Source organism: Syngnathus scovelli, chromosome 3 (assembly GCF_024217435.2).
Source record: "Syngnathus scovelli strain Florida chromosome 3, RoL_Ssco_1.2, whole genome shotgun sequence".
NCBI lineage: Eukaryota > Metazoa > Chordata > Actinopteri > Syngnathiformes > Syngnathidae > Syngnathus > Syngnathus scovelli.
Genome location: NC_090849.1, coordinates 15,461,732 through 15,484,027, shown reverse-complemented (window position 1 = coordinate 15,484,027; position 22,296 = coordinate 15,461,732). Strand labels below are relative to the sequence as shown.

The following is a 22,296-nucleotide window of genomic DNA, read 5'->3' as shown; positions in this document are numbered from 1 at the left end:
GGTAATTCTGCAGCCAAGCACAAGACACTGAATGCAAGAAAGCGAGGTCTGCACCACTGTGGGAGTGATCACAGCTGACTTCAGCCATGTTGTTCTTCTCATTCTCCTTGTTTACATTATACTAGTCGCACACAAGAGACTCAACATAGTATATAATAAAAAACATGGTTTCACTTGTCGTAATGTCATGTTGACAGCACATGAGAAGAATAGTGAGATTCCCCTCATTCATATAAGAACAAAATATTCATAATGTGCCATCAGGTAGTCATACATTGATATATGACTCTTGTCTTTTGCACTATAGCATAAAAAAAAGAATACAATTGGTATTTCTTCCAAGCTGCTCATTGTTTGAACCCCGCACTTAATGTTGTGGCCGGTGAGTGCAATGTAACCGGTAAAAGGACTAAAAAAAAAAAAAAACGACAGCACATTCACAAAAACGCTCAACCCAACTGGAGGCTGAGGAAATGCCTATGCCCCATGCTCAAGTTATTATTGAGCAGTGCAACAGGCTTCGAGGCCTCAACTGAGTTCCAGCACTGTCTGTGATTAATGGTAGGGGACGCGCCCCACTAATTGTTGCCCCTGACACAGGCACACGTCCCCACACAAAGCAGGACAGGGTCGAAGCAGGGTACCATGCTCAATCACCTTCCAACAGAAAGCCCCCCATGTGAGTCTCAAGAGTGACGGGATCGAAGAAAGGAGAGGTCAGAAGGTATCAAGAGATGGCAAGAGTCGGACATGGAAAACTGAACGTAGCAAGCTAGAGGACCATACGGTGGGGTTGAGGATTTACTTGAGACTAACACACAAGACCAAGAAATAGAAACTACGGTAGACTGTTCTGACATGGAGAGCGGTAGATTTACGAGGCCTTACTTATCCTCAAAGGATTATCCTCATTGAATTTGAATGTAAGTCTGCTTCTGGTCTGTGCAACTACTTGCACCTGTTGCCATGATGATGTACAATTGTGAACAGAAATGGTTAAATACACTTAAATACAAAAAAAGACAACTTTAAAAGGGACATATAATGGGTCATTGCTGATGCTTGTGTACAAATAGTGCCCGTGGAAAAAGCTGTCCCGTGTAGCTCAAGTGCACAGCTCATGAAGATAACACTGAGTTTAACTGAGTGCTCAGTGTACATGGAAGAAAAGTAGATCAAATAAGATACAGGGTTAACATAAATTGGGACAAATACACACTAGAGATACATTTGCTACAAAGGTATTTATTTTTACTTTAACTTTTCAAACGTATAACCCTTGTGTAAAACGTGCTTTTCGTTACCGCACTGAGCTGAAGAATCAAAATTAATGAGCAAAAGAAAAAAAAAAGAACAATCTGAAGAAAACTGCCAGCCTCCTCTTGAAACTATCGACTGCTCATGCCTGTCTTGAATAGAGCTTGCAAAAATCTAGTGATTAAACTACAAGAAAAAGGAGTCCACCATGCACTGTTTAAATGTAAATAAGCCCAACATGCAAATGCATTGTGCTTCTTTTCCACCTGCCAGAGGAGAGGACAGATGGAAGTCATGAATTGGCTTCAGTGAAGCACTCCAGACATTCAGCTCTATCAGGAAATCCCTTTATAGAGCCCCGGAGTCCGGCTGTTTTCATATTGTTTCTATCCGCCAAGAGCGCCCAACAATGGGACAGTCATCTGGGATCCAGCCCTTGTGGTCTCAATTGGCCTTAACTTCATTAACTTAATTAAGTACACTCAAATAGTGCCCACCACCTTTGTAAATGTGAACTCGGAAACTTGTTAATTGGTATTCCTGTTTCTGTCCAACAGTTTTGCAAGCAATTGTGTGGAAGTAGGAATCTAAGGCTATAGATCCTTAATGATACCTTTCCGAAACCCTGGTGTCCTAACTCCGAGTCATTCAGCTAGAGGCCCCCTCCATTCCTCCGTGGCCCCGCCAGCCCCTGTGAGCTGCTCACAAAACGTCCACAATGCTATTCAAACAATAAGCCAAGGGACAAAGAGCACATTTACACAAGTGAGCTTTCTTTGAAAGCAAAAAGGCAATGTTTGGAAAATTTCCAACCCCCCGCAAAACCTGAGCCCCTTTTGCCCCTCCACACGACACCCCGCCTAGTTCATAAAAAAGTTCACCATTCCAGTGATGGAGACGTGGGAGACAAATATACTGCACCAAGCCCGATCCCACCCGCCAATCCACAAGCACCCCCAATTTAGCCAAGCCCCTCTTTACAGGACAAAAGCTCTTTAGATGCCGAGTGTATGTGAGGGCTCTGGTGGATACCATAGTGGCTTAAAGACCGTGGAGGCCTCTAAAAGACACTTCTTTTACTCCCAATCTCCTTCCATTTCTCTGTCCTTCTCTTGCGCTCCCCCTCGCTGGCTGTTCTCATCTCAAAAGTTCAACAACGGCTAGAAAGTGTCGAAGGGAGAAAGTGGGTGGGAGGGAGTAAGGGAGACCGGAGTGTGTGGAGGGTGCTCCTATGTCAACATTGTGGTATTTTCCCAAAGATGCATATCGCCTCTATACAAATAGGGGATTTATTTATAGGAGTACACAGAAAGCTGCATGAGAGGAAAGTGTTTGGCCCAGCTTTCTGGACACGACCCCCACAGCTCCATGGATGGTCTTCATGGCCAGTGAAATTGTTATTCTTTGGATGTGCGTTGGCTGGGAAACACACAAGTTCTCAAGCAACCACACGGTGTCCACCAACCCTCGCCCTCCCACCCTCCACCCTCGGCATGGCTGCCATTGAAGGAAAAGGTCCAGCACCATACATCTTGACCGGAGCCAATACCCCGAGGACTCTTTGTCACTATGTCCTGCACGTCTGAGGCTAATCAGCAGGCATGTTCACAAAAAACAGGGCACCGTTTCTCCCACGACACAGCAGACTTCACCGTTGAGAATCTGAGGTAGACTACAGCAAAACAAGTTTTTCATCATCTCAAACTGAGGTTGGGTGTTTCACGTGCAAGCTGCTGCACATACAACAAAACAGCAACCTGGATTTCATCAAGCGTGTAGTCGAAACCTGTGAGCACATGCCCATACTTCCAGGAAAGAGGTTGGTCAAACCAGACAGACAGGTAGTGCGTCACTTAAAGGACACTCTTGGCTTCAACAGAGAGTTGACTGTTCAATCATATGTAGCTCCTTTTGTTTGGACAAGATGTTCTTTAAACAAACAAAGAAGTATACAGGATGGACAAAAGCGGCAGCATGTCTGGTCATTTCTTTCGTCAGAAACTTTTGAAGCTTCCACAATTGTGGGAAGACTTTTGACAAAATGTTGGCATGTATCTGGGGGATTTTGTACATTCATCTAGATGAATATTTCAGAGAATAAGAATAAAATTGGAGGTCACTGAGGCTTTTGTTCGTCCCAAAATTGTGTGACTGGGTTGAAATGGAACAGAAAATGGCCTTCCCTGAACTATTCTTATTTTTACAACTGTTCCACAAAGTTGAAAATTCGAAAAAATATGATACTACAATTAAAAACTAATATTCTGAAAAAATGAAAGGGTCTAGTCCAACAATGACTCAATTAATGAACAGTCAAAATGCATTTGTCCCCTGTCTATAATAAATTGTAGCATAAAATTCCAAAAGAAGGAATTATCTTAAATCTTGTTCATGTACTGTGAAATTAAGTCAAAATTACACATCTATCTGCCAAAAACACAACCGAACATGGAATTTCAGAAAAACCCTAAGTCAAAAATGGCAAGACGCTTTGCGGTGCAACTACTTTCCACCATGTCAGCCATCCCGAGTCATGATCAATATTCAACAACTGTAATCTTGTGTGATGCTATTTGTCTGTACATTATATTTTATATCATCTTCCTCTTGAAAACTCTCATTCCCTCTGCTCTACACATAATTTGAATTGTATTTTCTCTCCATTTTCACTAACTCACCTTTGTGATCCTTTATCACTGCTCCACTTCCTGCTCCTTTGTTTGACTAATGGGCTGCACCGGAAAAAAAAAATTCCCCACCATCTTATCTTTATACCAAAAAGAAAATTTGTTTTGCCATTTGGGTGGAACACATAGCATGTAACATCTAATTGCATACAAAAATGTGCACAGTCAAAACCATAACATGTCACATTTTTAAAAAAGTATTTCATTGATTCAGATATAAAAACATTTTCTTCCCCCATTTTGCCTCCCGGGTGACACCCTCACACTCTCTTTCGGCTGCTGTTTGCCAACACTGAGGCTCTCTGGGCATCCCATTAACAACACGCTTTTGCAATTCTACACAGCAGGCGCCTGCTACAGCGTCAAACGCAGCCAAATAACAGAGGCCTGCGGGAACTGCGGTTACTCTACGTGTTTGTGAAAGCAAGACAGCAGCGACGCAGGCTGATCATAAGTGCTGCTAGGTAGCGTTGACGTCTCCACCTTAGAGATGCTACATGGGGGTTATTGATTGGCAGTAAGCATTCATGCAGATATCAAATAGTCAAGATAGCTGGGGGAAGTAAGTTTGTGTACTTGCATGGCTTTTTATATAAAAAAAAGCTATTTAAATATTGGATATAAAGATTAAAATACATGTGCAGTCAACAGAGAGGAAATATTTTGCTAAACAAAAGATTGTTCTTGCTCTTTGACTTTAATTTTTATCATCATGGTTGCAAATTGCAGCAATGTATAGAACTGAGCGGCATCATTCTGAAATGTAACTATCTTGGTTAGGGTTAAAGTTTGTAGTGCATAACAGATTAGAATTGAATCCTGAATTGTTTACAGTTTAACAGAGGTTTCTTATGTAACATTTGAATTTGCACATTAAGTCTGAACACACAAGCAGGCTGTAAACATGATCAAACAGAGAAAAAAAGTGACGAAAGATGCAATTTCTTACCTCCCCTTCTGTGCTTGGCTGCCATACTGTGGTCCCTTCTCAAGGTTTCTCATTTTTCCCCTGGTAGTTTTTTTTTTTAGTTTTCCTTGCCCTTTTGGGAGCTTAAGATCAGGAGATGCTTTGAGAATAATTGTCAATTTGGTTGTCTATGTGAAGCCCTTTGAGACTGCTTGTGATTTAGGGCTATACAAATAAACTTGACTTGACTTGACTTGACTTGACATACCAGAAATGGGACAGATCATTATTCCGTGTACCGTTTGTAACAATGAAGCATATCTGGAAAAAAACTACAGACTCCAATGTAACTTTTAAATGTTTCGATTAAATTATCAAATTAAAAAAACAGCCTCCAGCACAGGTAGGGAACCCCGTTCCTCCGAGAGCAACATCCTTTCCATGTCTCTGTGCTGCAACACACCTGATTCAACTGATCAGCTCATTAGCAAACCTGAAACCATCCTACTGGAGAATAAGTCAACTCCACAAAGGACCCCAGGCTCTCCTGAAGCTACTTAAAATACCAATTTGAATATTTTTGGTCGCTAATTATGGAATCTAGGAGTCTACTTCTCTGATGGCAATTGTCTTTTTTTTGGTTTCCTTTTTTAAATTTCAAATTATAAGAAGTTGCATGAGCTGAGCAGGACTGTCATTAAAGATGTGAGGATGAAATGAGATGAGCGTTGTGAACGAGTGTGCACAGAATTAATCATCTTAGAGTCTTAATCCATTAAGAAGATACACATTGCACAGCATCGCTTATTTGCCACTTCTCATTTCTATATTTTAGCAGAACCTGCATGCTGTCACTTGGTGTGCTTCATTTCACAACTTCCTTGTCATAGCTGTCATTTAGGATGTACTGCAGACATTTTGCATTGGATCATGATGCTCAAGGTAAACATAGGATACGTGAAAGTAACATTTTTATCCACTGTACTGCATGTTGTTTTTCTGAAGAAAAAAAAGCCACAAATGGATAAAGTTCCACCTTTAACGTCATATTTATTGTTATTTAGTTACTCAATAAAACATATACAGATATATACAATATGCAGGAAAACAGACGACTGCACTTTACTTATCTTTTAAAAAGTAAACAAAAAAATCAGTTCATAAATTGCTGTCACAGTCCTCCATCTATTGTTTCAGAAATTCAAACAGAAGCTTTAAAGATTACAAGATTGCCCAACACACAGCATTTTTTTTTTAAATCTTATTATACATGTGCAATACCAATAGCCATTTTTTTTCAATTCCCTTATTAAAACAATGCAAATGCCTCCATTTCAGTTCCCATTGGCTGAATTGTATACAAGGTTGAGCTCATGAATATGAGAGAAGAAATTTCTTACAACATAAATGAACAGCAGCAATGATAGCGGTACAAAGTTGCTTGGACATGGAGGCAAAACACAACAAATCCACCCCCCTTCAAAAAAAAAACATACATTCATGCATATTCATCCATCTTCAGTTATGCTTCTGTATAAATTCCACTTCTGGACAAAAATAATCAAGATAGGACCGTCTGATGGAAGTTTTGGGGCAACAGTTGCTTACAACGGGTTCATATATATTTACATTAGAGCTCTACGTGTAAGTGAGTGAGCAGAAAGGCCATATCTACTAACATCATAAAAAAACCCTCAGCCTGCCAATTACATCACGTGTCAACACCGCTACACAATTACAGCCAGTGGCAACTGAATATATCTGCTTTTGCTATGTCATAATCATTGACAAGTTTATAGTTTTCTTTAAAACAAAACAACCCCCCCACCCCCCACCCCCCAAGAAAAAAAAGGCCAAGAAAAAAATATACATGTCGGATTGAGGTTTTCCAGATGGGGCGTCGATGAGTCGAGCCCACGCTGTGATGTCCAGCGGTGTCTGAGTGAGTGACTGCATGTTTGACAATAAAATGATATTTGAATGCATGTCTGCTTATGTGTGCGTGTATGTTTTTGCATTTGTATGTGAAAGTCATTCTCTCCCTGAACAGGCAAGTGATGCCTGCACTTTCCACATTTGATCCTCATCATTCATTGTCATTTGTCTCTGCTCTTAGTTTGTCCTCTTCCTTTGTGGTGGGACAGCTTTTTATTCAAGTCAGTGCTGCCACAAATGTCCCAAATCGGTTGGAAATATCAGAGTGGAGAGAGCGCCAAGAAGAAACGGGCCCTCCTCTGCCCTTACTGTCCCCCAGCTCATCTGTGCAGTGGACAGACAGGCACTGAAGGTGGTTCCCTCCTCCTCCTCCTCCTCCTCCTCCCCCGCCGCCGCCTCCTCCACTGGCCCCTGGGGTCCCGACTCCAGCTTTACTCTGGGACAGCTCAGATTCTGCAGGCGAGCAGAGAAAGGAAAAGGTTAATTACAAATGTGCAAAATGAGCTACATTTAGCAAGTGGCGGACGAACCGTTTAAATACAATTTTAATTAAACCGGTGTCATTTACACATCCCACTCAAAATCTGCACTGCGATATTAATTTAACCGTGTTCCGCCACCTTGTTAATGTAAACACTCTTTCTGCGGTCTGACACGCAAAATGGAACACACCTACATTTGCTCTCACGTGCAAATCTGCGCTTATCCCTGATCCTGGGGTCAAAGGGGGCTGACAAAACTGGCCTTTAACCCTGCTTGACCCAATTTATTGGTATAATGACCGTGCCGCCGTATCGACCTCGTGTCACAGACATGTGGAGGCTCATAGTAAACGGCTGCGTCAAGCTTGCCGGAAAATCCATACACAGGTTGATTATACATCATATTAAAAAATCTGCTGTGCCAGAGAGTTAATGCTGACGCCTGCGGTGCACGCTGCACATATGGAGAAAAATCACTCGGAGTCGTGTAATGAAAAACTTAGTCAAGGGGAAGATTGACGAGGACAGGAAGTGCTTTCTAAACGATATATCATCTGCCAATATGCTGTTGACTATGGGGCAGGGAGGAAGAAAAGCTCGGAGGGAGGAGGGACACATCGCAACTTGGACCGAGGTAATGGAGGGACTACGTGCTTTGGATTTTTCCTTTGAGCCAAAAGCACAGAGGAAGTGTGTGAAGACATCCAGTCTGATTATTCTCCCATCTCCTTTGCACAAACACACGCACAAGTATGCACGCACACACACACACACACGCTAACCTCTGCTTCAGCACCATGTGGATGGTTGAAACAGATCAGTGTTGTGCAAAAAGACGACACTCGGGGACAAGTCGAGTGTTAGAAGCAGTGAGAACGCAGGCAGCCCTGACAAGCAGAGTAATATGCGTCACACGGGCCGAGATAGCCCACAAGCTGCACCCCACCAACACGACAGTGCAGTTCAGCTCATCGCGCACACTTTGGAAGACGAAAGCTTAATCTGTCTTCACTTCTACTGTGGGATAGTCAGTCATAATGATGCTGGCTGTAAAAAAAGTAGTATCACAGCAGTGGGACACAGCGTGACTAATAAATTCAACACCAAGAGGAAAGGGACAGGGTACACAAAGGAAAACGATGATTATTGTGGTCTTTGTTTTTTTTCCTTTTCATTATGAGATGATAAGATTTTAAAAACAGTAGTGTATGCATTTTAAGTAAAATGCAACAATAACTATTTAAGTAGCAACTTATTTTGGTATTCTTCAGCCAATGTAAAGAGAACCTCTTGGTGGGTAGGGGCTTTTGTTTACTATCGTCATGCTCCACATCCTTCCAGAATCGTAGCCTGACCATGCAGCAAGGACGACCGAGGGAGGCGGGCACACAGGCTTGCCCCCCAGCCTGTCTGGACTGTGACCACTGGAATGGAAAAGTGGAGGATTTGGTAAAAGGTCAGGCAGCCAAACCCCCTGTTGTTTCATTTGACTCTGCAAGGATTTTGTAAAGATTCTCTCTCCCAAGGTAGCAAGATGTTAAGAGGGCGGACGCGGTGAGGGAGAAATGCGGATTGAGAGCGGCGTCAGAGGTGCGACTGACGAGACCTAACATTTGCCAGAGGGTCCGGTTATACACCTCAGCATGCCAAAGAACCCCCCCCGCATATTGCCTCCCTCCACCCACTCTCACTCCCTCGTCTCAGCGCCCTCCAGCAGCCGCCGGCAGCTCATGCTAGCTGGGCACAGCAGGGTCCGCACCGGCCTGAATAGGCAGCCAAGCGTTCCCCTGGCTCACTGCTGACACACAGCAAACTGACAACACGTTCGGCCAAACGCACAACAACACGCCAACCGCTGCCGCTGCTGCCATACCCACATCAGCCTTTAGCTGCTGTTCCACATACACACGTGCATACACACACGCACGTTAAAATTCATATTTCACCTTAAAAAAACAAGACAAATACAATTCCCAGCGAGCCTGAACCAGGGTAAGATGTATGGAAAATTGATTTATGAATGGACAGCACACACACAAAAACATTATGTGACATTTTTAAACGGTGATAAAAGTTGCGGGATTTTTCATAGAAGAAAAACAAAACGCCACACTTAAACTGAAAGCATTACCCATGGCGGTGTACTTGTTCAAAACGGGAAACGCTGGTGTGAAATTCTACATTACACAAGTCCAATTCCCAAATCACTGTGACATTTTGCACATACGAAAATCTAACCTTCCAATAAAATCTAAGTTGTTATGGCTGCTCACCGACTAACCTACACAGATTTCATTTTCACGGCAATATCAAGAATAGCCATTAATCCGCGGGGAACGACAGTTCAGCATCAAGGAGCAATGAGAAAAGGAGAACGTTAAGCCTGAGGAGGGAAACACACCTAAATTGTCTTTAAACTCATCCCAGGGAGACAAGTTTACCATAGTAGTGCGCTAAACAATAACCAAATTCAATGTGATTTATTTTTATCGCTTTCACTTCAAGTGTGACAGTTATTTAGTGCCTTGTGAGGATGATCTCTCTCTGTCTCTCTCCTTCTCTGTCTCACACGCACGCACACCCACATATTAGGGTGTGTGTACATGACATGAGTGTGTCTGGGATCCGACGGCCTGACGCAGATTTCCATGTCACTACACAATCGGAGCAGACAATAATTCTCCCCTTGTTTTTGCGCTGAATGTTTGCTTACATTTAAAAATAACTTGCAGCAGTCTTTGAAGTTAATATATGTATTACGACTACCAATAAACTAAACAGATGCAATGGATTGTCATTTTGAAATAACAAAAAGATGGCAAGAGGAGACAAAGTGTGCGCAAGAGAGTTAAACATTTTACAAGGCTTTTTTGGGGGGGCAGTAGTTCCTCATGGCTGTCAATTTGATTTCCCAAGCTCCAGAATCTCAAGCGGCATGGCTCTGTCCTTTCTATCCTGAGCTCTACTTCCATGACGACACTTCACCTTTGACCTCACGCTCCCGGGGGCGCGACCCTATCTTCTCTGAACGCCATGCGGTCCAATCAGACCGCTCCGCTCGCTGACAAAAACACCCAAAGGCCTCCGCTCCTATGACACTGTGTGACATCAGGTCAGATTCCTTTAGCATAACAACTAGAGCCATGGATGGCCTGGTGTGAGAATTCTGTCTTTGTCAGCACAAAGAATCCGTCACTATCCATAGAAAAAAAAAATCGTGGAAAAAAAAAATGCTTTTGCCACTGTCATGTCAGAACCATAGAATCCTACTTTTCACATTCAGTTAAACCTACCCCAAAGTAAGAGTACAAAATGAACATCTCAAAAGGTACCTCAAGCCTTGTGAGACTCCTTTCCAACCCCCAAAACTCAACCCGACTCCCAAACTATGACCTTTGCCTCAGAAGAGGGAGGATCTCCGCAAAGACTAGAAGAGAAGGGGGTGGGCAGCGCATTGCTTCAACAAGGGCAGAGAGGTTATTTTGGTTTGAATTTCCTTTCTGTTCTCCGGCCTGCAACTTTAAGCGAGCGGGAAAAAAAAGAAAGAAAGTAAGAGAGAAGCCTGTCCAGGCAGGCTTTGCCCTCAGCGTTTGTAACCTTCTCTCATCATAGACACACAAACTCACACACGCACAAATACACACGCTCACCTCTTCGGCCACAAGAAGCGCTTAGGAAAGCAGACACAAAGCAGAACATGGGAAGTGATTTAGTGGGCCCTCCATAACTCACAAGCATGTCTATGACCTGTCCAGTGTGTCATCCAAGCCGGTGACATATTGATCTACTTCTCTGTCTCTATTTTGTCTCAGCACATTGCGGAAAAGCATTTTTTTCAAATGTTTTCACTCCCCCCCCCTCCCAGATAATAAAACCCTACTATTTAAAGATAGCAACAGCCCCAAATATTTAAAAAGTGACGCAGAAATTCAACATATGATGCAAGAATGCAACGCATGTTTTATTGTCTATCATCACGAATGTAAAATAACACTTCCTTTTCCCTAGAAAGAGCGAAATGCTTTTTATCTCCGCCGCTATCTCTTGTTTCTCTTTCTCTCAATCAGCTTTCACTTTTGTCTCCGAGGAGCAAAAGCTCAGGTGTCATAAGTCATTTTGTCAATTCCTCAATACAAATTAAAGATGCCTGACAACAAGCTGTATGGAAAATGACATAACTGCTGTCAGTGTGACAACACTGACACCTCAAGAGAGATGAGAACACATACACACCTTTTTACAAGCAGACATATAAACCCAACACCTATATGTGGTTTTGTACTAAATTGCTTCTTTTTCCGTTTTTTTTTTTTTTTTTTTACTGCCAGAGTTGTCTGGCGAGCAGTCAACGAGTCGCATTTGGATGGGTGTCACGTACATTGGCAATCACTGATATTTAACTTTTTAATTTTTGCAACTCATCCCACTCACTGATCTCAACATTTACCACACTCTGAAACTTTTTTTGCTCATCCAAAACACCTTTCCTCTGGAAAAAAAAAAAAACATGCTGGATAAGCTGGTGCTTTTTTTTTTTTTTTTTTTAACCCAACAAGCAAATACCCTGACGCCTCTCTTCAACTTTTAATGGGCTGTCTTCAAGTGTGACGGGCTCAGTGGAATAGAAAAAAAACAGGTGCATATATAAAGTGAAACACTGTTCAAAACACTTCATAGGTGGCATATGCATTTTTCCAAATCATGCACTATGTATAAATCAGGAAACTCCTTTTTTGGGTGGGGCGATGTAGTAAAATGTATTAGAATAATGTTAACACATTCCACCAGGTTAAAGAAGAAGAGGGCTGCTGGGGCGATGGGGTGGAGTTGTAAGTCTGACACAGTCTAAATAAATCAAACTTTATGTCTGCAGCTGACACATCTACACGATCAAGTTGCACTATCTGCAAACCCGCATACGCACACACGCACACGAGCACAACGCACAATACTCGCGTACAAACTCAAAAGAAAAAAAAAAAAGATCTTGCATACCTCTCATCTAATAGCCGAGTCTCACGACACAAGTCCAACTAAACTCATCAAACTAACAATTGTTTGCCTTTTTCTTCACAACAGGGCCACAGTTGCTTAAATGTACTTAGTGCTGAAATTTGCTGCAAAAAACCACAAGCAATTCTGCTCCTAATGACCTTGTCAATAACTGGGTCAAATTGCAGGAGTTGCCTGCAGATGAATTATGTCTTTTGGAAACAATACCAGCAAAGCTAATTGCTGTGATTATCATAATGATTATCGCTACTCCAGGAGAGAGAAGTGTGCGTGAGGTTTTGCAGCATGCGTTGTTGAAAAAGTCAATATGAAAGACTGTGTAATGACAGGTAAAGCACATAGCACTGCCCCGAGCTGTTTTCCCCCACATGCAAGCAAGTGCCAATCACGTTATTTTATTTTTTTTGCCGTTTCAAAACAGGAAATACAAATTACTGGCCCAGTTTGTTGAGGTGATGTTGTACTGAAATGTCAAAAGCAGATAGTCTCATAGGATTGTTGGTGAAATATCAATACAACTTTTTGCGTGTGTGGATTAAAGCAGATTCTAGTGGTATTGTAACATGCAAGATCTTTCTTTGTCAAATCTGTCAAAGTCAGGATGACAGAGATTTGATCATAATCTGAGCGCTTTAAAAAACTTACTACCCTGAGTGAAGAGCAGAACTGTTCAATAAGGTCAGCTGTGAAGTATTTTAAAATGTGTTGAAGAGGGAAAAAAAAGTGAAAAGTGAAACAAGCGAGAAGGAAAAACAAAAATAGCTCGTTCACTTCCTCCATCCCACTTCTGGTTGCTTGTTATCAAAACTGCACACATTACTCAAGTGCTAACATACTGTACGTAGACAGAACTGACATCATGCGAGGAAGACGTTTTGGGGACTTACATTTAATTCTAAATTATGAAAGTGAGCTCAACAGCAGCGTACTACGCAAGCAGTCAAAAAAAAGAGGAGGCAAAATAAAAAAGACCTGCAGTGTGGATCACGAATGCAGCACACATTACTCTTAAACACGGGCAGTGTCAGTCGTGATGCACCAGGGAAAACAACACTTTTAACTTTTTTTTTTTTTTAAGTAATGTAAGCATTACAAATAGTTTATTAGCTGTATTGCTCTCCTTCATAGCTGTAAACAACTACTTGCGAGTGCTGTTTTAAAGAAGTAAAAAAAAAACTCGGGAATTAGAATTAGAGCTGTTAAAGTACTCCTAAACATAATTTAATGTGAACATAATTTGCTTGTTTAATTCCACAAATTATCATTTATATTACAATGAAGGAAACTAAGAAAAATAAGTTCAAACTGCTGGGGGGAATTGAGTATCTTTTACTCAAGTTAAAAAAAAAAAAAAGATTATAGTATAGAAAAAGAGCTATATTTTATAGACGCTAATGAGCATAATTCGTTCTTGACAAAGTCAGATTCAGTCGATGGTCGACTTGTTCACTCAGTACAGGAGAAACTTAAAACCCGACCAACTGGTTGAGGTGAATAGTTTTTGTAGTGACAAAAGCCTGTGGGACGGTAACCTCTTAAGGAACTGCGACACGCGCAGACTTATCTTAAATGATTATGTTATATTGCTCCTTTCAATGTAAACCCAAGCATCAGATTCAATCTTCAAATCGCCCATTCCCTCCCAAATGTACCGCCAGCATTTTTTTTTTTTTCATCTTTGCTGTCTGAAGCACTCAAATGAAAAACTGTCAGGAGCCGTGATTTGTGCTAACTAGCTATCGATCGCTCCCGAGCTGCATGCCTCTTGTCCGTGCAGGGAGGAAGAAAAGAGGAGAGAGGAGGAGAGGAGAAAGGCTATTCTTCTTCTCCTGATTTGTGTGCGCATGCAACAGGGTGAGGAAGCCAGCCTGACAAATAGCGCTGGGTCTCTCTGTCAAAGGCAAATCCATCAGTATATCAAAAAAACAAAAGAATATTATGTATACCATAATATATGCCTTGCATCACACTCTTCTGGCACTGTTATTTTCACGGAGGTTTGCATAAATTAGCAAGGCTTGCGCACCTCTTAAGACCACATCAATAAATCAGGGGAATTAAAAGGCTAGAGTCGCTGTTCATTAAGTTGAGTGCTAGACAACTAGTTCCAAGCAAAAACAAATAACAGAAGAGGCGTGTATGATAATCAAGGGCAAATATAATTTTCCTGTTGACTTGAAGCGATATTAGGCCTCTGGTTACAAGTTATTGCGTTAGTGTTACCAGCCGACATCCAGTCTCACGTAAACAATGTACTATATACCCCCCGAATCCAGACACAGCTCGCTGTGCGCCCCCACCTCTCTCTACGCCTGCAGTGAACAGAACAAAGAGGCGCTGGAGACACGCTAGATAGTAGCTAATACAATTATATAACTATACATTCCCATTATTATTACAAAAAAATAGCATCCAAAAGCCTGTCAATGGTTACAGTTAATGGAGGTCAATAGCATTTTTAATGTTGTCATATGACAATGACATGTAAATCGTTTGCTTTTAAAGGGAGGGGGACACACTTACCAAAAATCACATTTTATAAATCATATCATATAACTTTAAAACAATTATATGAGGGACTTCAATGCAAATAATTCTAGCAAATGTCTACGACAAACATGAAGAAATAATTTCATTCTGGGAATAATTGTAAAAACGCTTTTATACAGTATAAACAATTATTATTAATAGTATATAATATGAACAGTATGTTTATTATAAAAATTTATATATTTTGTTATTGGGGTATAGGATAAAGCAGGGTAATATAACTAGTTGTAGGTTAAGTATGTATAAAAACCGCATTAAACTTTACCATTATAACCTGAAATAATTTATTGCAAAAATTAATATTTCTTTCCTTTTTGACTAAATTTAAGTGAGTACTGAAATTGTATATTGTGAAACAAAGCTTTGCATGGCTGTATTTCCAATACTCGTTTTACAGAATAAGAAGGAAAGCAAAACGACAATTTGCAGCAGAATAAAAACAATATAATATTTGTAGGTTATTATGGTAATATAATTTTTTGCAACTGGTACTAAACAGCACCGCTATGTTTAATATTAAAATTACAAAAACCTAAATAAAATTAAAATTAGATGATATCTGCGGGGTACATGAACATCTGAACATTTAAACTAATTAGACTATTAATTCTGGAAATTCTGTCCATCCAATTTAAAGCCAATTTCATTTTAGCAGCTCTGTATTATCCCATTGTAATAACATAAACAAACACGAAACAAGGCGAGGGAAACCCCACTGCGGAGACGCACATCCTCTAAAAGCTATTAATCTTCTCAATGCAGTTGTTCACCCTGAAAACTGAGATAAAGAACCACGGGAAATGTTTACTTTTCTTGAGGTGTTCTTTTTCAAGTGTCTCTGCAATGAGGCAGTCTATAAAAAATATACACCGTAGGGGGAGAAAGGTAAAAGTCTTTGTGTTGTCAAAAGGCTTTTTAGATTGCTCTCACGTGTTGTTATATATTTTGGCAATTGACACATAAATTGATTATTTTTTCTCTCATCGGGAGTGAGATTTTGAGACTGGCAAATGATTTAAAATCTACATCGGTTTTTTAAAAGTAACCAAATGCGTCTTGTGCTCAGTCACCACAATGCACATATTTTGTATCGTGTGCTGCAGTTCAGATCATTGAAATTATTCCATGCCGTTTACTCATTAAATGCGGGATGCAAGACAAAAATAGTTGAATTGAAAAAAAATGTCTTACCTTCTTTGTTGTTGTTTTGGCTCTTGTTTTTTTCCCAGAGTCCCATGGACTTGTCATCTTCGGACCCGTCCATCATGGCCTTGTCACTGGGCACGTACCAGGTGGCGTGCTGCTCTGCCATTAGTGTGTCAAGGTCAATAGTGCCCATTGAACCCTTCCCAGCATCGGGGCTGCAGCTTGCCAGCTCGTTGTCTCCGTTGTGAGAGGGACAATCGCCGTTCTTTTTGCCGTTTTTCATGGCCAGGGGCTGGTCTTCCGAGATGCTGAACTGCTGCCTTTGCAGCTGGATCTGGGCCTGCAGGATCTCCAGAGGGTGGATTTCGTCCTGGCCAGAGGTGCTTGATGGGGTGCGTACCTGCTCCACCCCTGGCGTACCTGGATGGCTCACCCCACTTCCGCCCGTGGCTCCACCAGCACTCAGTCCATAGCTGTCCGCTGTCGAGGTAGTATGATTGGTAATGCCTATGCCTAAGGTCTTCTGTCCATTTATTTGCATTTTAGGCGAGCCCCCGATCATCGGGCTGCGATGGGACTTATTGACCGAGGAGCCTGCCGCATCTGAGCTAGAGGACACCTCTTCCTCATTGCCAAAGTGGGCGCTGACATCATCAGGAAAGTCCACACGGGGCGAGCTGCTGTCAGACTTGGCGACACTTTGAATGCCACTGTCCAGAGAAGACATCAGGTCGGCCTGGTCCCCCAACATTAGGTCACCTCCTTTCCCCCAAGAGGGTGAATGCAGGTGTTTCTCGTGAGGCGTGCCCCCACCCCTCTCCCCAACACCAGCTGCAGGGGTTTGCTGGCCTGGACTCACAACAGGGTTTCCATTTTCAGAGGAAAAAAAAATTCCAGGGCTCACATGTCCACTGTCTCTTTTTCTCCTCCCTCTCCCTCTCCCACTCCCTGTTGTCGCCTTCCCCTCACTGCACGGGGTAGCGTCCATGTTGTAATTTGGGGAGAGGGCACTGGCTTCCCCCTGCACCGTCTGGTTTTGACTTGCAGGCTTAGAGTTGCTATTCCCAGTGCCAGGCAGCTGGTTGTTCTGAGAAGTGCCGCTCTGAAAATATTCAGGCGCAGCACTGCCAGTCCCGTTAGATGTGCTGCTATTAATGTCCTGCTCTGTCTGACTCAGTTTTCGCTTGCCCTCATTTTGGTTTTTCTTGTTGAATGTTACGTTGAGGTTGGGAGCCCCTAGGCTTGCGATCATGTTCTGGCACGCCGTCGAAAGGGCCGCCAGGCAGCTCTGGCCAAAGACACTGTCTTTAGCGCTGGTTTTGTTGAAATTCCCAAGGGACAGAGCACCAAGCTTGCTAACAGACGACCGCTGGCCTGAGGGGAACTCAGACTGAGGAGGGTAGCTCCCCGGTGAGGTGTTCACCCCCTGGGGGACGTTGTGAGCTGGCCCCTGACGATTTGCCCCTCCATAGGGGAACGGTGGTTGCGCTCCCATTGGAGGTGCAGGGAATTCAGGCGGTCGCCTCTCTGCTGGTGGTGCATTCGGATGTCCTGTTCCTCCTGCTCCCGGAGACTGCATTTGGGAGAGGTTGCCCATGTTGCCGCTGAACTGCGAGTGCAAGCCCGGAGAATGGAGAGCCTGCACATGTCCATCTCCGGGTATTCTCATGGGTTCCTGCATGGCCATACCTGGCCTAAACATCATGCCAGGCCCATTCTGCTGGAGACCCATGTCATGGGGCCCTGAGTCATTTCCTGCTCCTCCCATACGCCGTGACATCATCTCTCCAGGAGGGTGGGACCCCTGAAACCAGGAGTTCTCTTGGTTTACGTGCGGATTTTGCCCATCAACAGTGGCCATTCGACCTCCATTTTCCCTGTCAAAGTTGGGCTGAGGCATGCCCCCCACCGGGCCTCCATGACCCAGTGGGCCAGGCGGCACGTCACCGTGGTGACCGAGTTGCTGCAGACTGGGCTGCCTCATTCTCTGCTGCTGGTTGCGGGAAGCCATCTGTTTGATCATCATGGCTGCATTCTGTCGCTGCTGTAAAGACTGCTGCTCAGGCCCCGTGTGTTGCAGCGGACCCGGTGGGAAGCCTTCATTCACAGGTGGGGTGAACTCACCTGGCAGCCCTGGGTAGGAAGAGGGAGAGAGGTGATTTTCCATGCCACCGCACCATCCTTCACCCCCATGTGCGTTTGGAAAGTCAAATCTAGGTCTTTTCGCCATGTTCATATAAGGAGCGTCAAAGTGTTGTAGTCTCTGATTTGGGGGCTGTTGGGAGGGAAGGGGAGCTTGCTGTTGCATATTAAACATGGGGTCCCCATAGGGATGCAGACCCCTATTTTCCAGTCTGTGAATGGGATATTCAAACTGATTGTGTTGGCCACTCATCATGACCCCTCCGTCCAGAATGTTCGGGTTACCGGTGCCAGACTCGGCCTGAGGGGGTCGGGGGAGGCCAGGGGGACAGGAGTTCTGTCTAGCTATCAAGCCAGCCTGTTGTTGCTGTTGCATGAGAGGATGTCTCGCACTGACCCCCGGGTCCATTCCCACGGGCACCTTCCGGCCATTTCCAAATCGCTCAAAAAAGATTCCATGTTGAGGCTGCTGGGGAGGTGGAGGCTGATGTCCCTTGGAGATGCCCTGCATGCCCGACGCCCGAGGGATGCCAGGGTTTCCTGGAAAATTCCCACCGGGTACTGGCCTTCCGGGACCGAAATGGGGCAACTGCGACTCTGACTCAGTCGGTGAAAATACAGCTACGTCAAAATGTCCAGACGGGGGATCACTGGGAAAGTTATAATCTAATCCCTCCACAGCTCCCTGGTTGGGCATCCGTCTGTTCTCAAGGCTGTGAGAATCGGAAGAGGATGAGGAGGATGAAGGCAGACCGTGGAAAGAGGCTGCCCTGTTAGGTGACTGGTCTAGGGGAAGGCAGGGAGCAGGAACAGCATGGCTGCCACTGGGAGGACCGTGATGTTGGAAATCAGGCATGTTACCAGGCCGCTGCTGCTGCTGTTGCTGCTGTGGGAAGCCATCCCCTGCCTGTCCCTCAGCAAGAGGATCAAATCCCTCTCCAAAGCCCTGCTGCGGTCCCATGGCATTGTTATTGTAGCCCATTAGCCTGGCACCATGCAGGCACGATGACCCTGGCTCCGGGCCTCCAAAATTCCCACTGAAGTGAGGGTGATGTTGGTGGGGGTGAGGTTGATGGCCGTGAGGATGTCCTTGATGAGGTTGCTGGTTGTTAAAAAATCCATGCATGGGTCCTTGCTGCTGCTGAAGTCCACCGCTCGCATGCATGTCGGAGTGACTCCGGGAGTGAAAACCTCCATACTGTTCTCCGTTCATGTTCATGTTAAGTCCCAGCATCTGCGGGTCACTCATGGGGCCCATGCTGGGCTCCACTGCTCCAGGTGGACCTCCAGTGTGAAAACTGGTGCTTTTATAATGGGAGCCCATGTTCAGTCTCGGTTGGTTTTTCTGTCTCTCTGACTGGCCGGGGTTTCTGCTATTATTCTGAGAACCAAACTTTTCCAGCCCAAACATAATACTCTAACATTAATCCCACATGATCGTGAGATTGCAATTTATTGGGCAGACTGTTAAGCAGTCTGTTCCCAACAGCAATGCAAAATACAATTCAGTGAGCTTTAAAAGTCTGAACTAATCAAAAAAGTTGTATTTTTACTTCTTTAAAAATGCATTTATAATAATTGTATTTACCTCGCCGCCCGGCTCGCTAATGATACACCAAAGTTTCGTGCGCGTATTTGTACGGCGTAGTGATGGCACAAAGACATGTCTGTACCAAATTGAGAGAAGCGCACACAAAAAATAATAACGAGTAAATTTGAGAAATTAAAAATTCTGCCCTATTATTCCTTAATCCAATCAGGTGTTAAAGTACCCACAGCTCCTTTTGTATAAAGTCCCATAATGGCATAGTTAAAAAAGTCCCATTTCGGCCGTATTGTTAAAACTGTCTTTGTTGCTTCAATAAAAAAAATAAAAAAAAGATATTGTCCATTAGAATGTCACTAATTGTAGTGCAGGCGCAAAGAAAGTCGTCCGGCTTGCTGTAAAGTGCACTAACTCCTGCCAAAGCACCGGAGCGACGTTTTCCCGGTTCCGGTTCTGGTCCCGGGGCTGCGAGACGTGCACTACCCGCACTCCACAAGCACGGTGCGGTGTGACAGCATCCTCGACTCCTCCGGTGGAGGTTCGCTCTGCGATGAAGCGATGGTGCACCTTTTGGCTCCTTGCTCCTCTTCAAAACGTGCGCGACCCTCCGATACTGATGAAGTGCGCGCGCGCTGGAAGCACATTGACTGGAACACACACACTCGGCTTAGCCGCTTTTGGCTGTGTGCGGGATCAACGCGTCCGCAAGAGCCAGCAACAAGTTTTGCATTTCCAGCAGCACTTGCATGCATGACACCCCAGCCAATCAGAAGACCTGAAGACGGCTTGGGGGCGGTACAAACGCTTTTAAGGTGGTCTTCCACAGCAGATGACGTTTGTAAACCTATGTGTAAATCAGTATTCGCAATGACTTTCACAAATTGTCTTTGTCTGAGCATATCAAATTGCTATTTATTGCCACAATTTGATTTATCTTTTAATGTGACACCATAAAATATATAGGACATTCAAAAGAGGGGTTTGAGTGAAATGCAGTGGTACAATTTGAGGAGAAAATGGCTTATGCATAAATCAAAATTATCTTCTATTTTTTCAATCTTTTGGAAAAATACGGGACTCTTTAGGAGAAACATTACACGTATGTGTATCTTTTTATACTTACTCATGACAACTGTCTTTAAAAAGACCACAAAACAAAAGTCTTTATAATCACGGGCAGGGGGAATACTTGAAAAAAATATTTGAAAAAAAAAAACGCAACAAAATCAGCTCTGATTGATTGATCCTGGTCGCATTAGGATTCTATTGTGATTAAGTAACATGATTTTGATAGCGTACCACACACAAAAAAAAGCTAAGTGTAAACCAGACGTCATTATAAAATATGGTCCTTTCCCACGAGACCAATCAGAATCGCACCTGCCATTGACCCGAAGGAGAACAAATCATCCCTCAAATATGTTGTGCTTCTCTCTGTGTACTGTATTTTAATTCGAATGTAAAATTATGAATACTTTTTAAATTAGTTATGACAATTAGTTGCATACCTCAAATGAGACATGTTTGATGCATTTTTGATTGATAAAAAGGAGAGAATAATTTGTAACTACAGTCTTCTGAAATGTAGAAATTTCTTTGCCAGTTTTTTTTTTTTTTTAAACGCAATGGTTTAGCGAAATTAGTTTTCTTCATAGTCGTTCTCTTGTGCCTATTGATAATGTATTCAGGAAAAAAATATGGGGGGGAACATGTACAATAGTTTTATGTTGAATTTTGGTAGATTATATTATTTTCAGAAGGATTGTTTTATCTATTTTTTTAAAAAATGTTCCAGAAACGATTTACAAAATGAATCTGTTTTTGTGCAACCATTTTAAAATACATACACGTTTACTAAAGGCTATGGAACAACTTCTATATAAAAGAATGATTTTATTTACCAACATGTGTATTGTGTTTTGTGAAATGAAAACACCATAATAAGGTTATTTATTTCCACCTTTGTGGAAAGTGAGATTTCAGACACTTTGGTGTCAAACTGCCTTCCACGTTTGGAGAGAAACTAGAAGAGATTTTACCAAACAAACACAGTGCCACCCAGTGGTTATTTTTAGAGCTTGCATGAGCACATGCGCCCTTGCCTGGTGATGAGTTTAAAAAATATGTAATCTTGGAATAGCTTTCTGTTGTGAGAGGAGGAATTCTGCAGTGTTTCATTATTAATTAAATAATTATTTGTTGAAAGAAAGAGGTTGAACAGTTAATTAATTACTGGGTAAATTGTAATGAAGCATAAAGTATCCATTCATTCACCATCCAAACAGTTTTTCCCCACCCTGAACTTGTCGCCAGCAAATCGCAGGGCACACACCCATTCACACTGACAATCACACCTTTGGACAATTTGGAGTGGTCAATCAGCTATGCATGTTTTTGGAATGTGGGAGGAAACCGGAACCATCTATCTAGTTTTTCATATTCCTTGATCTTGTATAACATATTGCTCAGAAATGCTTGAGTACAACAGTGAACTCAGTCACATGGGCATGTTTAAGGGGAAGAAGTTGAGTGGGCGAGATGTCATAGCTTACCATAGACAGGTGAGGAAAGCAAGGTAGGCTCGGATGGTTTTCTGTGTGCGTGTATATTTGGATTTTTGGAGGGGGAGAG

The 22,296-nt window shown here is 43.0% G+C and overlaps 1 protein-coding gene across 2 annotated transcripts; it reads right to left on the bottom strand.

The window, feature by feature from the left end:
• Positions 1 to 5,876: 5,876 nt before the first annotated feature.
• Positions 5,877 to 20,385, bottom strand: mn1b (meningioma 1b). 2 transcript variants are annotated; one of them, XM_049762108.2, is made up of 3 exons: positions 16,023 to 20,385; positions 8,588 to 8,692; positions 7,176 to 7,240 (listed from the first exon to the last, which is right to left on the bottom strand). In XM_049762108.2, the coding sequence occupies exons 1-2, from the start codon at positions 19,528 to 19,530 to the stop codon at positions 8,589 to 8,591; spliced, it is 3,612 nt and encodes a 1,203-aa protein (XP_049618065.1). In that variant the 5' UTR covers positions 19,531 to 20,385; the 3' UTR covers positions 7,176 to 7,240; position 8,588. The 2 variants fall into 2 exon arrangements, with proteins under 2 accessions (XP_049618064.1, XP_049618065.1); XM_049762107.2 differs by lacking the exon at positions 8,588 to 8,692 and having other exon boundaries at positions 5,877 to 7,239.
• Between the last annotated feature and the right edge of the window lie 1,911 nt (positions 20,386 to 22,296).

Coding starts and splice junctions, on each gene's coding strand:
- mn1b (XM_049762107.2), bottom strand. CDS start 19,530: ATGTTTGGGCTGGAAAAGTTTGGTTCTCAGAATAATAGCAGAAACCCC. Junction 7,240..16,022: donor CCAAAACAACAACAAAGAAG/GTAAGACATTTT, acceptor GCTCGCCTGCAG/AATCTGAGCTGTCCCAGAGT.